This window comes from Thunnus albacares, chromosome 20 (genome assembly GCF_914725855.1).
Source record: "Thunnus albacares chromosome 20, fThuAlb1.1, whole genome shotgun sequence".
Classification (NCBI taxonomy): Eukaryota; Metazoa; Chordata; class Actinopteri; order Scombriformes; family Scombridae; genus Thunnus; species Thunnus albacares.
This window is the reverse complement of record NC_058125.1, coordinates 15,154,326-15,175,606: the sequence shown is the minus strand read 5'-3', so window position 1 is coordinate 15,175,606 and position 21,281 is coordinate 15,154,326. Positions and strand designations below refer to the sequence as shown.

At 39.0% G+C, this 21,281-nt stretch overlaps 2 protein-coding genes across 5 annotated transcripts in view; both read left to right on the top strand.

Moving 5' to 3' along the window:
* LOC122971798 (zinc finger protein 385C-like) overlaps positions 1-8,783 on the top strand; it is a 77,981-nt gene extending 69,198 nt beyond the window's left edge. For 3 of the 4 annotated variants that reach the window (XM_044338541.1, XM_044338542.1, XM_044338544.1), the window contains 5 exons: positions 3,146-3,338; positions 5,462-5,836; positions 5,982-6,184; positions 6,466-6,564; positions 7,308-8,783. In XM_044338541.1, the coding sequence (XP_044194476.1) occupies positions 3,146-3,338; positions 5,462-5,836; positions 5,982-6,184; positions 6,466-6,564; positions 7,308-7,538 (1,101 nt within the window). In that variant the 3' untranslated portion in view covers positions 7,539-8,783. The remainder of the gene's footprint in view (positions 1-3,145; positions 3,339-5,461; positions 5,837-5,981; positions 6,185-6,465; positions 6,565-7,307) is intronic. The other variant, XM_044338543.1, reaches the window with a different exon arrangement.
* Positions 8,784-11,368: 2,585 nt separating this feature from the next.
* On the top strand, positions 11,369-20,630 carry LOC122971251 (dnaJ homolog subfamily C member 7-like). The gene is made up of 14 exons (XM_044337827.1): positions 11,369-11,477; positions 13,935-14,023; positions 14,417-14,541; positions 14,687-14,800; positions 14,943-15,017; positions 16,038-16,156; positions 16,350-16,503; positions 16,883-17,047; positions 17,184-17,275; positions 17,364-17,437; positions 17,528-17,674; positions 17,775-17,930; positions 18,996-19,073; positions 19,165-20,630. The coding sequence occupies exons 1-14, from the start codon at positions 11,407-11,409 to the stop codon at positions 19,200-19,202; spliced, it is 1,497 nt and encodes a 498-aa protein (XP_044193762.1). The 5' UTR covers positions 11,369-11,406; the 3' UTR covers positions 19,203-20,630.
* The last annotated feature ends 651 nt before the right edge of the window (positions 20,631-21,281 follow it).

Below are 21,281 nucleotides of genomic sequence, written 5' to 3'. Positions count from 1 at the left end.
GGGCAGAACTGACCGGCTGGAATTTGCACTCCACAAAGAAAATCGATTAAAGGAATAGTTCAGAATATTTGAAGTCTATGTCTGTTTTATGCTCACTGCTTGTGTAGATACAGTAGGTTTGGTTTTCATATTCATCCACCCTTATTTTTCATATTGGACACAAAGCTTCAGCTTCCCATCCAGAGTTCAACACAGTTCAACCAGTACATTGAAGCCATTAACCCTAGAGCTTACAACACAAATCAGCCCCTTAATACCTTCTGGGTCATTGGAAGTGCAGTTTAGATTGAGGACAAGAGACAGCACAGGGTCTTCTTGTAGCCCTGCTTGCAAAAGTCTCATTGGCCTTGACAGGCATTTTGAGAAAGGTTCCCTAGGTTGGTCTCATGAAGACATATTACACTTTCTAGTTATTTTCTTTTTCTCAGGGGCCATTGCACCTTATGAGTAGGTGTGCTAAACATGCAAGCTATTAGCAAGCTAAACCGGTGTGGAAGGAGCAGTAAACAAATATCTGTTAGCTACACAAAAAAGCTACTGGATGAGGATGTGGTTTGTCGCTAATAGAAGAACAGCTGAAGATGTGTGTCCAGTACGAGGATACAGATGGATGACTATGAAAATTTATATACTACAGTACATGACCAGTGTGTATAAAAAAGAAATAGACCAGAAAATTTCCAAAATATTCCTTTAAGACTGCTAAACTCACTGAAAAAGCATGAACGATTCAAGCTTGAAGGATCACATGCAACATTCTGATTTTGCTTCCCTTTTGTGGAGGACAGAGGTTGCTCACTGTGTATGAAGAGTTTGGGCATCAGTGGTGTAAAGACTGCATAAAGCCGCTTGAATCAAGGTGAACAGAGGCCATACAGTGCTGACAGTCCCCTTCAGGTGTCTTTACTGAGGATATTTGTTTTGCCATCCTGGGACACTTATTCCACGTGTTTTTCTTTAACAAGTTACTATGGTGGAACATAGTAAACTCATACTACACTGGCATGCCAGATAGTATGCAAATGGGAGCAGATTCATCTCTCTGAGTCAGTTGAAAATCACGCTGAATGGTCAGTGTGCACTGACATTCAACGTAGCCAAAGGGGTCGTACACCCTTTGTCCAGCCCTGTATTCCCCACCACACACTTCTACCCACTGTGGTGCCCTTTCTGTTTGTGTAGCAGGCCAAGCTTTTGGCAAGTGTTGATGGGACGACTTCACTCTATGAACAGTCACTAAAAGATCTCCTCTACACACTACAGGTTTGAATCTGCCTAATCAGAGGCTGTACTGAAAACTTGTATGGATAATTTGAGCAATGACAAATTATCTTATGTCTTTTTACACTGCTCCTAACTCAGACTCTGTTTGTCTAGGAAGTGCACATGTGTCTTTCATACACAGAAAGGCACTAATATGTTCTTAAAGAATAAGACTGGTTATGTTGTTAGGTTAGGTAATGTATATTTTTTTAATTGTTAACAAATCCCATGAAAAGACCAGAGCCGTTATGCATTTGTTCGTCCATCTTCTCTACCTTCTCTGTGGCACTCAGCTTCAAGCCGACAATAACTGACAATGTAAATATTTAAAAATGTGTCACAAGTACCATATGTAGTTTCATTTTTAAAAAGGGCTTAATAACGAAACAGCTGGGCACTGTCATTTTTTGCAAATGTTACTTAAACAGGAATAACTATACCATTTGTTGGGGACTATTTTTAGTGGCGGATTAATACACATTTGCGCTGTAGTGAGTATTTACAGCAACAGCATGGTATATGTGGAGTTGATTTAAAATAAACTACAGTGCCCATGTTCTTCGTAATGAAATGACTTGTCATCCAGTGCAAAAGTTAGGCTCACTGATGTATTTTTAATAATTTTTAGACAACAATGAAGTAAAATATATCAGACCTTTGGTACACAGTCAAACATTTTAGTATCCATTGTTTGTTTCGGTCTTTTCATGGAATGAAATGTAAGAAATATATAAAATATCACCAAAACCTATCATTTAAATCTTCATCTTGTTCTGTACACTTTACGTCTTGGATAGTTTTCTTAAGTTGCTAAAGCTATTTGAACTTTTCTCCAAGAGCAGGTAGTAGTAAATTTATTTCTTCCTCTGTTAAAAGAGTTAAAAAATTCTTTCATTGTTGACATGACAAAAAGGTAAATTTGCATTTTTTTCTCAGAAAGACTCATAGCAGTAATGCTTTTGTCTCAGTCATACATAATAATAGTAGGAATACGTTAGATTTAATTTATGAAATTTAATTATTTAATTAATTTTAATTAAAAAAAAAAAACCTTAACTCAGTGGTCACTTACTAGCTTTTACTTGAGGTTTCAACTGCTTCTCACCGTCTTCATCCGCAAATGGAGTTTGCTAAGTTGTCATAGAAAATATTGTGTAAGCATATTGTATATTGTCATACAAAATCAGAGAAAATAATAAACAAAATGTTTTCTTTTTTTGCTGTTTGTGTCTCCTAAAACTAATTAGTGCATATAAAATGTCTATGTTGTACAGAAATATTGATGTGTGTGTGGATTAGAAGATAAATGTGTTTTGCTTCAGTTGTTTTGTTTCACTGTTGGTGCACTTCTACTTGCTGTAAACTGATCTTCCTTTGTAGAGCACGTCTTGCTTTATCTACAGCCATTTAGAGCCATTTTGCGATCCCAAATCTGCATGTATTTGTTGTCACACTGCTACAAAATTGTTTTATCTCACAAAGGAAGGCTCAGAGGTCATTTCAGCATAACGGACACGGGCCATTTTGTGTCAGAGTGAATCAGTGTAAGGACGAGCCAATGAGCTCAGAGGATGGTCATGAGATGCCATGAGTCCAACTGATGCTCATTTGTGCACGACATGGCGATGATGATCACAATGTTGATGTTACTTTTCCTCCAAGTCAAATGCTCACTCGCATAATTTTTCCTCAACTCCACGGAAGCATGTGAAGCCAAAGAGATGGAACAGATGGAAAGATTACAGTTTACTGATTTCATGCTGTCCTTCACTAATACAATCATGTCAGTGATTCTGCTCATGCACTTTACACTGACTCTCCTCTCTGCTTGCTCAGCTCATGTGTGCATATTTGTGTGTGTGTGTGTGTGTGTCATGGCCAGACCCAGGCAGAGGCCCACTACAAGGGTCACAAACATGCTCGCAAGCTGAAGGCCTTGGAGACCCAGAGGCATCGCCAGAAAAACGGACACAGTCCATCCACAACAGGGAAAGACAGAGACAGAGAGAAAGAGAGGGGGATGATGGGAGGAGGAGGAGCAGTGCCAGCAGACTCAAATTTAAAAGATATAACAGGTATAAATCTTTCTTTTCTTTATAGGCGCCCTTCTCTCCATCTTCTGAGTAATTAGTGGTAATTGGAGAGACGTAAGCACTAAAGCTTGGTAGCTGCCACTCAGATAGCTAATTACCAGCTATTACCTGTCCTGCTATCATTGGCTTTGTCAGATGGGTAATTACTCCAGTCAAGCAAATACATTCTGCAAGATGAGAGGCCTTAAAGAACTTAAATAGAGATGCCACCTGAAAAGTGATGTAATGGTGTTTCTTTCTTTGAGTTTGATGCTTGCAAATCAACAGTGGAGCAACACAACACCCACTTGAAGTTCCCTTTTCTTTTTACTTAAATGTGTTGTGATTTTGCTAATGGTCATGTCATCGGCTGTGGACAGTTATGGAAAAAGTTCCACAAGTAGAAGCCGTGGGAGCCTATGTGTTTTGATGCCCAAACAGATTAAGCAGCAGTAGATTAAAAGAGTGGCGAAGTGGAGAAAGAGTAGCCCATATTGCTGAGGACAGAGGTTGCTCACTGTGTATGAAGAGTTTGGGCATCAGTGGTGTAAGACTGCATAAAGCCACTTGAATCAAGGTCAATCGAGGCCAAACACTGCTATGCATATACTCACAGAGGCCTGTAGCCATCAGCAATGGCTAAAACAAATAGCATAGCAGATGCACACTAATTTACACAAATATCTTTCTATTAGCAACGTTATTTTTAAAACCTCACCACAAGTGTAGATGTTAGAATTTCAAAGTTGTAGTAATTCTTGTAGAATAAACCATTAACTTTATATTTTTATAAATGTGCTTTTGTCTAAGTGATGTGTGTATGTAGCCAGTCAGAGGAGGAAATGAGCAGGAATTTGTGTCTTGGTTCCAAAAGACATGTAGGGCGGCAACTGACTTATTTTCACCACCAATTAATCTGTTAAGTATTTTTTTGATAAATCGTTTATGAGATTAGATGAAAAATGCCCATTGTAAGTTCATGAACAACACAGAAACACACTTCCTGGATTCTTTGCTTGATTAAACAACTCAAATGTTTGTAGATTTATTTCTGGTCATTCAGTTAAACAAGCCATTGTTCCAGCTCTAATGATAAATTGATTTGAAATTAGTTTGGCATGTTGCTTTGGTACTTTGGTATTTTGGTGAAAACTTTGGTCTTTGAAGTTATTCTGGAAATAAATATCTGCGGACCAGGTCTCCTTAAGATTGCAGTTTAAACTGAAGCAACATATATATGCACAAACATGAAGCTGTGCTTGGATATATCCTCACTGTCCTTATTATGTACATTACATAACTTTTTACCTTTAATTGTAATATTGGTATCAAGCTATAAAATCCACCATGTGTATCTTTCTATTGTAGATGTAATTGCACTCCAGTTTGTTAAAGTCCCCAATTTCCCAGACAAAATACTGAAGAAATGACATCAATGTCCTTAAAAGTGGTTACAACCCTGGATCCCTTTTATTTTCTTGATGTTATACTATAGCTGTTGATTCTTCAACAACATTGCCGACAAAAAAGCTGATGTAATGACTATGCTCTATTTACTCCCTTTCAGTCATTTGTCTTTAAACTTCTCATTCTGCGTGACTAAAAAATTCACCATCTTCTTTTTTATACTCTGTCTAGCTTCCCTTTTCATTATTGATTCCTTGATTCTCCCCCACCCCCATTTTATTCCAGTACCTATCAATTTCCCTCCATCCACATAATGATAAGCTTGTTACATCCAGTGGTTGCCATGGTTGTTGATTGATGTGACAGAGGGAGCTTCAGCAGAAGCAGCAAACAAATGACAGAGACAGAGGAAGAATGATTGAGAGGCAGAAAAAAACACTGAAAAGATATGAAAATTAAAGAGACATGATAGAGCAAAAAAAAAAAAGTATGTATAATAGGATGAGGAAAACGAATAATATGGTGTGATAAGATTAGTAGAAGAAAGGGAAAAAATGACAGGTCGGACAAAAAGACTGATAAGAAAAGAAAAGAAAAGGAAAAGAGGTCACACATCTCTTGTTGAAGGATTGCATTAATCAAGAAAATATATACCTTGATTGTATAGAATTGATGTATTATCATACATTTTAAATCTGTCTTTATATATCTGTGCTCAGGCCCAAGCACCTCTTCCCAACCTGCTCAACAACAACTAGAAAATGGCCAGGGGAGTTCACTGGCACCCACTCCTCCCTCACAGCCTTCATCCACAGACTCCTCCTCACCCCACTCTCCTCAGATGTCCCTGCAATTCTCCCCTAGCTCTCAGCTTTCTGATTTAACTTCAGATGGTCCACCGTTGGAGGGCTGCAGCCCGGGCCCCAGCTCAGCGCCACACCCTGAACCTCAGGGGAGCTCCACTAGAGGTGAGGAAGAGGAGGTGAAGGGGGAGGAGGCTAAGGAGGCCAAGGGCAACAAAAAACAAAATCTTCACTGTCCCACGTGCAAAGTGACGGTTAATTCCAGCTCCCAGTTGGAAGCTCACTGTAGTGGTATGTACTACAATATTAATATGTACTACAAGAGTATAGTTAACTCTTGTAAGCCACTTGCTATTTGATCCTTGACCTAATAGATTATCATGGTGTTACCAATAATTCTGACATTTGTCCCTCCCTCTCTGATTGGCTGAATCAGGCTCTAAGCACAAACAGATGCTGGATGGTGAGAACAGCAGCCAGTCACAACGCAGGGTCAAGATGACGTCATCGCCCAGACTGGCCTGCCGGATTAAGCAGCGAATGGGCAGCAAGACCAGAGCGGTTGTGGGTGTGAGCAGCCAGCCCTTTCACTGTGAACTGTGCCAGGTGTCCGTCAACTCCGAGACACAGCTGAAACAGGTGGGCGGGACTTCTGCTCATCCTCCTCTGGGTCTGGCATTAGGACTCCCTGTATCATGAAAGAACTGGCTTGATACTTATTTGTATCTTGTAGGATGATATAACATTATCCGTACATTTTTTGTGATAAAGGCAGTTACTTTTTATAAAAATCCCCCACTAATATAAAAAAAAGTCTAACCTTAGTATTCTACAAGATAAACTACCCAACTGTTTGGCTCTGTGGTTTGTTACTTTAAGCTGTCGTGACTGAATCACTGCATATCCTTGTCCCCTTTTAGCACATGAACAGCAGGAGACACAAAGAGCGCTTGGCCGGGAAGCCTGTCAAAGCGAAGTTCACCCCCTATAATAAACTACAGCCCAGTGCTGTGTTAGCGGTAAGAATATCTCACACACACACACAAACACAATCGTGTTTCCATCACTTCAGAGGACATTACATTGACTTATATTCATTTACTGGAGACTTACCCTAACCATAACCACTACTTGACTAACCCTAATCCTTACCCCGACCTCAGCCTAACCCTAAGCCTTAACCTTAAACCAAGTCTTCACTCTAAAATTCAATTATTTAAATTATGGGGGATTGCTTTTTGTTGCCATAAGGGTAATCTGTAAACAGATTTATGTCCCCACAGGAGGAACACCTGGACTACATTTGACTGCTCTCATTTGCGTTTGCCCATAGCACATAGTCATTAACATAGAACACTATACAAACAAGATATACACATACTCAGTAGATGCAAATGGTAAGCTGTGAGTGGCACCTGGTACCGTATTTGCAAGTCCTATTGATGCCAAGTGGTAAATACAAATGATTAGAGTACTTCAGTATGTTATGTGAAAAAGATGTGCTACTTTGAAATGAGTGCCTTGTTTTAACTCAAGCTTTGAGAAGCTTCAGAATTAAGCTTATTAGTTACCTCAAGTTTACAATATAAATAAAGAATGAACAGCCTTTATATTATCATAAAAAAGAGAGATGGAGTAGATCTTTTGTGAGATCTACTCTTTTTTGTAGTTTATTTTCATATTTACTGTGTGAACAATTTGAACTTCTTATAGCTTTAAATGCATTTTTTAGACTTTGAATATGACTCTTCCTCTGTTTCAGACTAAAGTGGCCCTGCAGAAGCAGCTGTCTAAGGCCCTGCCGGCAGGGTTCCTGACCAGCCCTCTCAATCCAGCTGCCTTGTGCACTATGGCATCTGGACCGCTGGCACTACGCCTGCCGCAGGGTCCCACAGCCATCATCCAGGGTCCCCTGATCAGCCCCACACTCTTCAGGCCTGCCCCAGGACCTCTGAGGGCCACACATACACCTATTATCTTCTCTCCTTACTAGCATTGAGTGAGCGAGAGGACCCAAAAGTGGACCTAACCTATAGCCAAAGCTGGACTAGGAGAGGAGTTTAGCATGGTGAGGACAAAGCATGGTGAGGACAAAGCATGGGACCCCCTGAGTGACACCAGGACTCAATACAGCGACAACGAGCGAGCAGCATATACTGTAAGCATGTCAAGTTTGGCATGTTCAGGTCATGAGAACAGTATGCACAATCCCCTGGTGTGGATTGAGATTTCAGCGCTGACTGACCAGAGTCTCACCCTCAAAATGGAAGGAGCATCGTTCAGCTGTTTCCTCTCGACAAACTGTTGAGTGCATTTTCCCTGGGGTCTGGACCCCTCTGGAAGCCATAATGACAAGTATCTTTTAGTTTTATTTATAAGGCTATAATAGACAAATACACTAGGGTGTGTAAATGTTACTAAGTGTTTGTTGCCAACATTTCTTTTTTCAACTTGAGAGTTTTCTCTGGGAGAACAAATACAAAACTTCATTTCTGCTTTAGTTTCCATAATCACTTCTAAATCAAGTAAATCCAGACTGTGTTACTCACCCATGAAACTGGCTACATCCATATACCATAGAACCCCTCTTATAAAAACAAAGAACATCTCAACAGATATCAGCCACTGTCAGATGTGGATGCCTTTACTTTATAACTTATTTAGTGGATGCCTTTACTTTATAACATTTTTTTTCCTCTGTGTCTGTTTCTGTCTGTCTTTCTCTCTCTATCTAATGAGGTGACAATCAACCACCACCCTAATATGATGCCAAGAATATTAAACACATCTAATGCTTACAATGAATTAATTTAAAGTTATAAAAGTGGAAACTTTTTATTTTGTTGACATGAGCCATTAAAATAAACTCTGCAGGTGTTTGTGAGATGGATAGGTTTGCACATCTTGATGCTGTTTGTGCAATATGAAGAGGCAGGCTGATGTTTGTTGTTTCCCAAAATCAAGATGATTTATCCACAAGTATTTACTGTGTCTTTGATGTTATGAAACCTGTCATTTTTTATAGAGTTGTATTAAAAGAGTATGTTCTTTCAATTTAGGAAATCTCCCTCCCACCTGATTGTGCTGAATCATCCTAAGCAATATGTATTTTTGAAGTGTCACCTGGTAAAATTAATGACTTGTGTAACTGTGCATCAATTGCAATAATGTAAATTATAATGTGCTAAAAATGTGGATACTGTATTCTATATGAACCTATAAATAGTACTGTTTTTTTACAGCGTTGTGGTTGTTTTTTTAGTATTGAAAAATGAGTTTCTTCTACCTCTCATCATAGTTTTATTGTGAAAATAGTCTTACTTAGCGTATGAATATAGTTGTAGACAAGAACTCCTGCTCTTATTTCAGATTACTCAAAGGTCAGTGAATACCATTTGCAAAGAACATTTTCATTCTGAAAAAAAAAACACATTTTGTAAAAATATGAAACGTAGCATAGGCCCCCTTAAATTATACAAAAATGTTTTCAAACCACAAACATTAAGTATATGAATTGTAATTGCATGTGTGATGAGTCACTGAACCTCTGAAGATCTGAAGACACTGAGGTACTGATAACCACCTACATAAACAACAGGATAGTAACATTTGTCAATCCTTTAGCCAGACTGGAGACAATATGATGGTTGATTAGGGAAAAAAATACACAACTGATGTGTCCCCCTCTCAAGATCATAACCTATATTTTATGATACTCTGGTGCCCTCTAGTGGTATGTTGGTGTTGCTCACCAGCAAATCTGTTATGCTGCCCTGCAATCTGACGTACTGTGGTCTGCTGGTGAGGTAGTCTACAATCCAGGCCACCACGCTATGGTCTACCTGCATCACTGAGAGCTTCTCAGCTAGCCTGAGTGGCTAGATGGTGTAGAAGGCACTGGAGAAGTCGAAGAACATGACTCTCACAGTGCGGCGCAGGTGTGTGTAGGCTCTGCGGAGCATGTAGATGATGGCATCATCCACACCAATGTTTGCCTGGTATGCAAACTGCAGGGGGTCCAGAGAGTCACTCACCAGGAGCTTGAGGTGCTGCAGGACCAGTCTCTCAAAGATCTTCATGACATGTGATGTCAGAGCCTGTAGTCATTGAGAGCAAAGGGGCATCCCTTCTTGGGCACCAGGGCAATGCAGGAGGTCTTCCAGAGCCGGGGTACCTTCTTCAGCCTCAGGGGGAGGCTAAAGAGGTGCTGGAACGCTGTTGGCAGGTGCACCCCTTGAGCACCCTGGGTTTGATTTGGGAGAGCTGCTTCCTCACTTGCCTATTTAGTAGAAAATTCCTTCTTTGTGTTTTCTCGGACAGTGTTTCCATGCTGATTTGCGGTGGAGGGATTGTAACAGAAAGAGGAAATTTCATACTAACAAGAATAAAACCTTGGAAGATACTCACTTGATTTTATATAACAGAGACTGCTAAAGTCTCTGGAATACATTTTTATTTACTTTTACTTTGTCCCCACATTACTTACATTAGAAGTGCAATACAAAGGGGCTTCTTAATGTCCAGTATGGACAGGAGGAACAATGATTTGATTAGTTGATATTACAGCAAGCAAATCCAGTTTCAATGTTCATATGGGGACATATTGTTTTAAAACAGACTTGATAAATTGTGAACATACCCCTTAAAGATCAACTCCAGAAATATTTTAAAATACTCTTCTTTGAATAATAATTTTGTCTGATATGGTTTTTCCAAAAAATAAAAAGTTCAATCATCTTATAAAAATTCTTAAAATTACATCTACTCCTTCTCCCTTTCAAAAGTTTAACTACTGGGCACAAGATGTCTCCTACCTCACTGTAAAGTCCATTCTCAGTGTATGTGCACTGGAGGCTTCAAGTTTCCACATCACACTTGTGTAAGTTGAATATTGGAAACGATAAAAAAGACACACACATCCCAATACCCAATAGGATGGGTGCTGGATCCAAAACTACCTTGCAGAGTTGAGCAGAGAGATCCGCACACCAAGTAGCTCCCGTTTAAAGGACTTTATTTTCTGTTGAGTTGAATATAGGACCACGATTGGACCACCAAACTATTTGTGATGTTACAAATCATGATCGTAAGCCCACCCCTTAAAATCAGATTTTTAATGAGCACAGAGAAACTTTCCACTTTAAGCAGATGAATGTGAAGACAGCTTTCAAGTGTCAAACTCTGCACACACATCATTCTGCACAGAGAAGCTCAAACATCCAACTGTAGGAACAAGAAGAAAAACACATTTTTGAGTGGAGAGAGACTTTAAGGAAAGAACCACAGGTTTTCAGGTGAGGTTGGCTTACATTAGACAGTTGGTTAAAATAGTAGCACATTACATATTGGTTGTTTATTTATTTATTTATTTATTGCAATATTATTAATGATATTTGAATAGCTAATGTATGTACGTTTTCAATATCCACTTTTAAAAGTAAACCTTTTAAAAGATTTTTTTTTTAAATCACAAAATTATCCTGTCTTGTTTTGGGAAAGTATATAAATGTATTTATTCTACTAATTCTCTTCTTAGCAGTGGCCTAGTTTCTGGTCGTGTCTAGATGGTAACCCTAGATTTGTGATCTCGCCATTTGGTAAGGGTTAGGGATGATCTTTCCCTATTTTTCAAACCTAACCAGACCTTAACCACAGCGTTGTACTACACTATAGAACATAACTATTTTGTACAATGATAAACAACATGCACAATGAAGGATCGTGTACAAATCTCGCGAGAGTTTTGCATATCTAGGGTTACCATGCAGACGCAGACATTAGTTTCTCATGACCTAAAAAAAAAAGAAAGAAAAAAAGCTATGGGAAGTGACGTCAGTTCGTGTTCGTCCTTTCCAGAAAAAATGGCAGCTGTTGACATCGACGTGCCGGTGGATACAGAACCCCTGATCTTCAATCAGGATGACATGGAGCGGTAAACATAAACTTATGTACCATGTTTCATTGCGCTTTAGTTATTCTTTTAAAAATAACCTGGATCGTGTGACTAGATCCGAGGGCCATTATCTGACGAGGCTCCAGCCCGGACACAAGCTAACCAGGCTAACGTTAGCTTTCCCCGAGGAAATGTGCATTTTACATTTTAACGGTTTTCATTGAGTCGCGTGTAGTTGGAATGAATTTGATAGCAAATTATGGACTCTTAATACTTCAAATAAACCAAACCAAAAAGTTTTATACCAGCTCGCAGGTTACGTTAAACACATATTCGTCAAGATAACCGCGTAGAAACTTACTCAACCAAAAGATTTACAAAATTGATCATGTTTTGACACTCGTTGGGTTAATAACCTTAGCTGATTAACTGATTTCTGTGGACACATTTTAAAATATTAACAAAGGAAGGAAAATATAAGTCAAAGCTTACACGACAGGTTTTGTCTGTTTTCGAGAAAGTTCCTGATGAGGTAGCTTGGAAAATTAGCTTTAGCTTAGCTCGTCTTTTTTTTTTTTTTTTTTTACCGCTGATAATATCTTAACTATGACACCTTCCAAACCTCCTGAAACATCATAAATAGTTTCAGTTTTTTAAGCAGAAGATGGATTTGACACCGCAGTTCTTACTAGCTATAGCAAAAATACATCCGGTGGTTATAGCTTTTTATTTGCTGCTACCTCCGGATGAGTCAACAGTGCACCTCTTTATAAGTAACTTATAAATATTAGAGTTGATTGTCCTGTCATGTAACGCAACCTGATCAAATACACTCAGGTATCCGTCTCCTAAACTGGCAAAAATCACAGTGGTTTAACGTTACCTAGTCAGGCAGCATTTGATCCAAGTTTACGTTAATTCACGTAAGATGTTTAAGGAAAAGGATTTAAGAGCGGACAATTTCTCTAATAATATGGAAAAATGAATAAGGTAAATACACTCGTCTGTGTTCATGTCACACTTCAGCAGAAGAATGTTGGCTTTGAAGTTGGTTTGATAAATAGAAAATAAACTTTCAAGTCAACCTGAAAACCAATTTTGTTTTGCTTGCTTGTTTACTTGTTTTTAGCTACTCCCACATTGAGCTCTAAAATGTTTTACAGTAGGGCTGCAACTACCGATTACTTTCATTATCAGTTAATCTGATGATTATTTTCTTGATTAATCGTTTTGTCTGTAAAATGTCAGGAAATTTTTGAAAAAGGCCCGTTATAATTTCTTCTTCAGATGTCTTGATTTGTCCCTTCAACAGTACAAAATCAGAAGATAATCAGTTTACTGTCATGTGTGAGACATAAAAGCTTAATATCATCACATTTGAAAAGCTGCAACTAGCACATTTTTGGCTTTTTCCTTTAAAAAAAAAAAAAAAAAACACTAAAACAATTATTCAATTATCAAAATAGTTGCCAAGTAGTTTTCTGTCAATTGACTAATTAATCCATCAACTAAACACTGCAGCTCTATTTATGTGGATGCATAGTAGTAATTAAATGATCAAAGACATTGAGGTTCTCTATGTTTGAAAAAAGATGTCACCATCACCGTCTTACTGGTAGAGTAAGACGGTAATGGTGACATTACTGGCACATGCACGAATTTATAATCATACTTTGGGTGTCGTGAAATGGAGGGAACAAGTTTATATTTCTTCTAAGCTGTTAAAAATGCAAAATATTTAGCTATTGAGACAAACAATCATCAGTTGTCCTGCAGGCCCTGCTGGTCTGTGTGTTATACACATGAAGGCTGAAGTTACATGGCTTTGCAGATTTAGATAGACCTGTAAACAAAACAGGTATAGTTTTGCAGCCCTACAGCTAATACACTCAATTCACATAATATTGAGTGTATTAGCTGTAGTAGTAATATTTTTTAAAGAGTTGATCCTTACTTGAGTGGTTATGTGTGGTCTAACTACTGGAGCATGATAGAAAACACCTACTATGATGTCACTGATTGGGGTGTGGCCTGAGTTGCAACATGTAAATGGTTTAAGGGAGCTCAGGGAGCAGCGCAGCCTGCCTGATGTAATTCAGTGCTGATTTACCCTTTAACACTTGGCATTTATGACTCGACTGCGGCAGGTGAATTTCAATGCTATGTTTAGTACTAGAGATATCAGGACGGTGTGTACCTAGCACTGCTGTCCCAGTTCCATGTGTAACACACCGCAGTTGAGTCTTTTCAGATCTCCAGTACTGCAAGAAAAAATAGGTATGATAGATGTCTTTTTATTAAAACCTAGCCAAGGTGAGCTGATGGGCCTTTTAAGAACACCAAATCATCTTTTGTTCATCATGACTTGAGGATGACATTTATTAGTTTATTGCTGAAAAGTTCAATTCTTCTACATTGTATCAGTTAATTTCTGCTGTCTTTGTATCAAGTTCCTGTTCACCATTGACTTTGGTTTCTGTTTTCTCCTCTTTCCAGGCAGGCTGAAGGTTTCAAAGAGCAAGGAAATGCATTCTACAGCAAGAAAGATTACTCTGAGGCTTTCAACTATTACACCAAGGCCATTGGTGAGATTACCACTAACTACTCCTTATCGCTGGAATTACGTTTTTAGGAAGGTCTGGTGATTTTAAATATCCATCAACCAAATCTTTCTTCATACTTTGCTGTTGAGTAATGTTGATGATCTTCTCATGTCACACCTCATCTGGTTAATCGCAGTGACATGTGTAATAGTCATCCAGTGTACTGAAAACAACAAATCGTGTTTTTCACACACAAACAAATAAACAGCTGTAACCTAGTAGTGACAACATCAGGATATGGATTTCAGCTATAAATTTAACAATGGTTCTATTAATGGTGACTGGGAGCAGGTGTTGATGTCTGCTTGATCTGTAATCTGTAGCTACTTATCAGTTCTCCTTTTATAACGTGGATTTTTTTCCTTTTATTTCAAGATGCATGCCCCAAAAATGCCAGTTATTATGGCAACAGGGCAGCCACCCTCATGATGCTCTGTCGCTTTCGAGAGGCCCTTGAAGATTCCCAGCAGGCTGTGCGGCTGGATGACTGTTTCATGAAGGTCAGTTTCAACAGACTCTCGCCTCACTCTCAGCTTTGCATGCTGCTACTTGTCTCCAAACCTTGGTTGCACTTGAAGAGAAGCTATTAATATCTATACTTAACAATGTCCTAACAAAGAGGTTTGGCCTTTTTTCCTCCCTCAGGGTCATCTACGTGAGGGCAAGTGCCATCTCTCGTTGGGAAATGCCATGGCGGCCAGTCGCTGCTTTCAGAAGGTTCTGGAGATGGAGCCCAGCAATAGAGAGGCCCAGCAGGAGGTATAGATCACCTGAATGTTTCACATTTTATTTAATCACAATAGAAAACAAACGTGCCTGACATACTGAGCACAGTCTTGTTGCTAAATTCCATCAGCTCCCATTGTAAAGATAGTCTTACATGATTGTTGTTTGATTTCAGAATAAGAATGCAGCAACACTACTGGAGTATGAGCGAATGGCGGATTTTGGCTTTGAGAAGCGGGATTTCAGAAAGGTACTTTATAATTAGAGAAGTTTTACCCTACTTTTGATTTTTTCTTTTTTTTTCCTGCATTAATTACACAAGGGCAAATATACTGGAAAAACACTTTTTCAGTCACATATTTTATTAGTTAAAGAAATCTGAAGAAGTTCTTTAGTGGTGTACATTCTCTTTACAGAATTTTTTGTGTTTAATGTAACACTTTAAGTGGCTTGTTTGACTGGAAAGCCAACAACAATATTTAGATTTTCAAGTGCTCCAATAAGGCACTTTTGGCTGTGTTGATTTGCGTTTCCATTACCAGTTTAAAAGTGCTGAGTTGTGCCCAGTCGGGTCAAGGCATGCCCGACCAGCCTCCAAGCAGATTATGGTGACGTCTCACTTTTCCTGCTTCTCCCCCTCAAACAAGCTGTGTTGTGAGACTCAACTCATTTCTGTGCTGGAGACCAGGGAGAAAGATGTTTTCTGTGTGTTCAGCTCTCAGTACTGTTTTAGCTTCTAACTGAAATTCTGTGGTTTGAAGTTTAGTTTCTCTCCTGTGTTTCTGTTTCCACTTTCAGATATCTGCTCTAGTTTACCGTTTCCTGAACACTTTCAGCCATATCTGTGCCGTGTTAAGTTACCGCTGATGAAAACATTTCCTGCTGCTGCTTCATGTAAAAAGCTTTCTGCTGACAAACTAACAGAAGGCTTTTATCGTGAAGAACTTATAGGAAATTAAATGTGTTTATCCACCATTTTACAGCCACGACTTTGACCACTAGTCACAGCCATGATGTATACAGCCCGCTGCTTTTCGACTCAAGACAAGCGTGTCATCAGTTAAAGACACACCGTCATGCGAGTAGCCCTGTTGTAATGGAGATGTAAATCCCTGCCGCCCTGGGCTGACACGCTGAGTCAAACCGAGTCAAGCCAAGCCCGCACATGTGTATGGAAAAGGCCTACAGTATTTGTGTTGTCTGAATGACTGAGTGTAACAAGTACACTCATATTTTGCTATGTGGCTCTTGTGTTCTCGTCCTGATCCAGGTCGTGTACTGTATGGACCGGGCCTTAGCTCTGGCTTGTGCCTGCCACCGCTTCAAAATCCTCAAGGCGGAGTGTCTGGCTCTGCTGGGACGCTATCCAGAAGCCCAGTCTGTAGCGAGGTAGGAACAGTCAAGCTTTTAATTAGGAGGAACTGGTATTTTGTTACAGCGATGCTTATTTTTTCTCCTCCTCTATTATTATTTTTATAGTACGAGCTTCTTGGACTCACATGAGGATTTTAAATATGAGCACATTCTGTTTTACTAAATCGATTCTTCACAGCAGATACTATACCCAGTCTTTCTTTTCCAGTGATATCCTGCGAATGGATTCCACAAACGCAGATGCGCTATACGTTCGAGGCCTGTGTCTCTACTATGAGGACTGCATCGATAAAGCTGTACAGTTCTTTATCCAGGCTCTGCGCATGGCACCTGACCATGAAAAGGCCCGGCTAGCCTGCAGGGTGGGTTTGTTGTTCTATGTGGTCGACCAAGACTTGAACTTATCTCACTTACTGAGCAAACAGAATTTGTATGGCAATTCTTATGTTATGAAATCTTTAATGTTACATGACTGGTTACAAAATTTAAAATAACCTAAATAGTGTGCCAAATCTTGCCATAGGTTGCATTTTCTGTTTTTTTTCTGCATTCAAGTGTAAACAGCTATAGTTAAGAATATTAAAACAAATGGACTGAATAATCCTTGGGTTCACACATTTGACATGGTGGATTAACACAGTAAATCCATGTTTGAAGACATTAAACTGTATGTACATCTCTAATTCCACTTTAAGATTCAGTAAATGATAAACATGAGGACTTGTTCTCTATCTAAATCAGAATGCCAAAGCCTTAAAAGCCAAGAAAGAGGAGGGCAACCTGGCATTTAAGAACTGCAACTTTGAAGCTGCCTACCAACTGTATACTGAGGCCCTGACGATAGACCCCAACAACATCAAGACCAACGCCAAACTCTACTGCAACAGAGCCACAGCAGGAGCAAAGGTAAAAGGCAACAAATTAACATGGTTAACATCATTGTTGTTGCCTTTGAAAATAGAAACCATGGTCAGTGCCCCTTTACCTCTTTGTCTCCAATCAACTCACTGTCATTTACTTTTTCCTCATTCATCATCAACAGCTGAAGAAACTTGATCAAGCCATTGACGACTGCACCAGTGCAATCAAATTAGATGACACTTACATCAAGGCCTACTTAAGAAGAGCTCAGTGGTATGTTATATGTTGAGTACATTTCTACTCGTGTGTGTGTTATTGTTCAGCACTATGCAGTTTTTGAGTGACTTTGTGTCACTTGTAGTTACATGGATACAGAGCAGTATGAAGAGGCTGTGCGGGACTATGAAAAAGTTTACCAGACAGAAAAAACATCAGGTAAGCCGCTGTCTTAGTTGTGTCATATTAACCCGTCTTAACTGGTATGCTAGCTGGTCTCATCGCATGCTTTTCGTTATATCACTGTAGACCACAAGCATCTGCTGAAGACAGCACAGCTGGAGCTGAAGAAGAGCAAGAGGAAAGATTACTACAAGGTGCTGGGGGTCGGCAAGAACGCCACCGAGGACGAGATCAAAAAAGCCTATCGCAAACGGGCCCTAATGCACCACCCAGGTAGCCCTCTCGGCCCTTACGTGCCGATTTTGATCATATTTGATGGTGACTTATGATGGGGTCTCATTTATAGAAAACTTACATTCTCACTGTCACACAGACCGCCACAGTGCAGCGACGCCAGAGGTGCAAAAGGAGGAGGAAAAGAAATTCAAGGAGGTGGGCGAGGCCTTCACCGTGCTCTCCGACCCAAAGAAGAAGATCAGATATGACAATGGACACGACCTGGCTGATGACGGCGGCTTTGATGGTGGAGGTAAATGTTGTTTTTTTTTTCTTTCTTTGGCTAGATTTTGTGTTCAACCTGCAGGTCATTCATAGGATGAAAGAGAACGTATCTGTGCTACCATCAACTTATCAGCTTTTTCTTTAAGGGTTTTTAAAACCTCCCCAACATTTGGAGAAAAACCTGTTTTTACAGCCGTCAGATTTTTATACTGTCTTCACCAAACGTCACTCATGAAAGTCTGAATCGAGCCAGACGTACTGTTCTGTTTTGTCAGAATTATTTTGCATATGGCAGCCAATGTATTTTACATGAACTGTCATAAATCAAGTTTGCTTTGTGCAAATGTAACCAAATGTGGTTCCCATGCCAACTCTGACTATCCCTGCAAAATCTAGAGATCTGCTACCTCTAGGGGGTGGTACAAGTTCAAAAAGGTTATACTGTAACACATAACTGAATGCAACATTGTTTTTCTACAATTACCGTTATGTAATCTGGGGCCATATCCAAGTCACCATGTGAAATTTGGTTTGGATTACTGCAGTGAGGAGGGTTTATATCCAAATGACCAACGTTTTAGCAGATTTTCTCTCCAAACTTCATAAAATGATCACCAGTCTGTCCTTGAGAATTCAATATTTTTGCAGCACATGTTGAAATGTGTGGGGGGAAAAAAGAGATTTTGCATCATTGTAATCTGAGTTCACCAACCTTTTAGTTTTCAAAAATGTCAAAATTAGTTCTCCAGCAACAGATTCTTCACACCCTGGAAATAAACTGCTTTAAACTGCTCACAGTACCGTACACAAGATATTTAATAACTGTTTAGTTATTCATTTATTTGGAATTTGATCTGTAAATTATACTTTTCAGATTTACAACTCAGCCGGTAGAAACCCATTTTAGCTTTTCCATTCTCACTTGTACTGCACTTTGTATTGATAGTGTTTTTGAGTATTAGACAATTGTAAAGTTTGCTTTGTTTAAAAAAAAACAAAACAGTTTTATGTTGGTGTCACTTGTGCTGCAAAATTTCCTGAATTTCATTATCACCCGCTAATCCCACTGTATTTTCCTTTGCTTTCTCTCCAGATTTCGATGCAAACAACATCTTCAGGGCTTTCTTTGGTGGCCATGGTGGAGGTGGATTTTCTTTTGATTCCAGTGCAGGTAGGTTTAGACATCCTTTAAGTTTATTGAAGCATGAGAAAACTGAGAAAGCGCTATTAACTAACTTCTTTTTTTTCTTTCATTTTTCAAGACTCTGGGCCTGGAAATTTCTTTTTCCAGTTTGGCTAAAGTGAAGGAGGAGCATGTGGGAAAATGCAGCCCTGCAGTGGACAATATCAAGTTGGACCCACAGTCACCTCGCGAGGCTCATACTCCCGAGTGTCTTGCAGAATCCCCCTACTGTTCTTTTTCCATAGGTTTTTGATTATTGCATTCACTCCTAAATTTATTCCTTAAGTTGATGCTATCAGACATTGAGAAGGATAATTCAGAGGCTTTAGTTATGAATTAACATTGTAGAAGTTCTTTAAGAAATCTTTTTTTTTTTTTTTTTTTTAAGAGGTTTTGATCAGCTGATCAGAGCATGTCCCTATCGCCAAAATCAAAATGATACTGAATGAAATCTAATCTTGTGAAAACCGCCTCTACCTTCAGTAAGGTGATCAGTAGTAAGGAATGCATTGGAAATGTAAGCATCATGGCTGATTAGTATTAGAAGACATAACATGGTCTACGTTTTTATGGTTCTCCTGGGACAACACGTCCCTTTAGCGCAAGAGGCAACGAACTGTGGAAGTTCAACGTTAAAACTGACCTCAGGACAGCCTAACAAGGACAACGCCGGTCTCTTGCGAGTGTGTGTCCAGGTTTTATTGGCTCACTTGCCAAATATAGAATCGACTTGCAGGGTTTTTTGTTTCCTCTCCTTTTCTCCATGCTGCATTGTATATTTGACGCGAATGTAAAGCCCTATTGTGTCCATAAATTTTTTTTCTTTTTCAGTCCTCCTTTGGTCTATTTATATTTATTGTACTGTATATTCTAAACATATGCAGCCAGTGTTCATTGTCTTCCTCCTTTTTTATAAAAAAAAAAAAATCATTTGTAAATGTTTTCCTCGCCATCCTCTTCGCTGTGCAAAACTTTTCTCTGAAACAGGCTAAAATCTGAATACATGTACAGATGTCTCCTCTATTACGATTTGACAGTATGTCCACTTCCACTCAGCACCGACCACACATCTGTACTGCTGTCCTATTCAAATTCAAGTGGTGCCTTACCAAACTGAGTAGATTAATTAACCTTCTTACTACTTAAAAAGCTGCAGAGAAAGCCACTTCCTATTTGCAAAAGCAACAGTTAACATTTAAAGCATGTTTTATTTGTGCTCTTTCATAGGAAACCCATTTCATGTCTGGCCAGTAAACACAACTCAATTTTTGAAGAGAATTCTTCATCCTGTCAAACATGAAAAACCTGAATTTTGTTTTCATGTCGTCACTGTACACGCCTAGCTGTCATCCACTTATACTCGTCATGCACGTTATGTCAGTGCAGCCCTTCCCCTACTTGTTCCGCCTGTTTGAAAGGGCACTGCTAGTAGGCTGGAAACTTCTGTTGTTCTGTCATTGATCTGTGTATCATTTTTAAAACGTGTCACAGTATTAACAAGACATGCATTTCTTATTGGGAAAATAAAGGCTCGTTTTACCATAATGTGTGTCTTTTTTTTGTTTTTGCTGACATTTGTTGGGGATAATGGGATAATTTGTCTTTCCGTTTTCTGCTAGTTATCATTACGCCTCAGTAATTTATATCATGCACATCAGTACTTTATGCCTAAATTACACTGGTTAGATGCCAACTGCATCTTGTTAAGTACTTGTACTTATTCAATGACAAAGTTGAACCAAATTTAATCTAATCTAATCTAATCTAATCTAATCTAGGCTAATGTAATCTAATCTATAGATTCTTCCCTGGTTTCATTTAGTGAACTGAAGTGAAGCTTCTAAAATAAAAAATAAGCAACATAGGCAGGATTAAGAAGTAGTTTTGTCTATTTTTTTAACAAGTGGTCATTTTAACGGTTTTATATTTCAAGAAATTTATTGTTGGCAGCTTCTAATATTTTTTTAACTTTTTGTCATCACTTTATTTATAGAGATCATCACTTACAACGTGTGATATTAATACAATAACAAAACAATTAGGCATCATAATGAAATGAAGACAACATGAAGGACATTACTTCACTTTCAGTTTGTGGATACAGTCCACATGGTAAAAGGACACCGGGTGAAAGTAATAATAATAAATAAATAGATAACTGTAAATAACTTAACGGAAAAAGTAGGCAATCAAATC

Bases quoted from the DNA above. Each gene is read 5' to 3' on its own strand.
- LOC122971251 (XM_044337827.1), top strand. From the start codon at position 11,407: ATGGCAGCTGTTGACATCGACGTGCCGGTGGATACAGAACCCCTGATC. The intron at 14,024-14,416 runs GTGAGATTACCA...TTTTATTTCAAG, and splicing joins CTATTACACCAAGGCCATTG to ATGCATGCCCCAAAAATGCC. The intron at 17,931-18,995 runs GTAAATGTTGTT...CTTTCTCTCCAG, and splicing joins CGGCGGCTTTGATGGTGGAG to ATTTCGATGCAAACAACATC.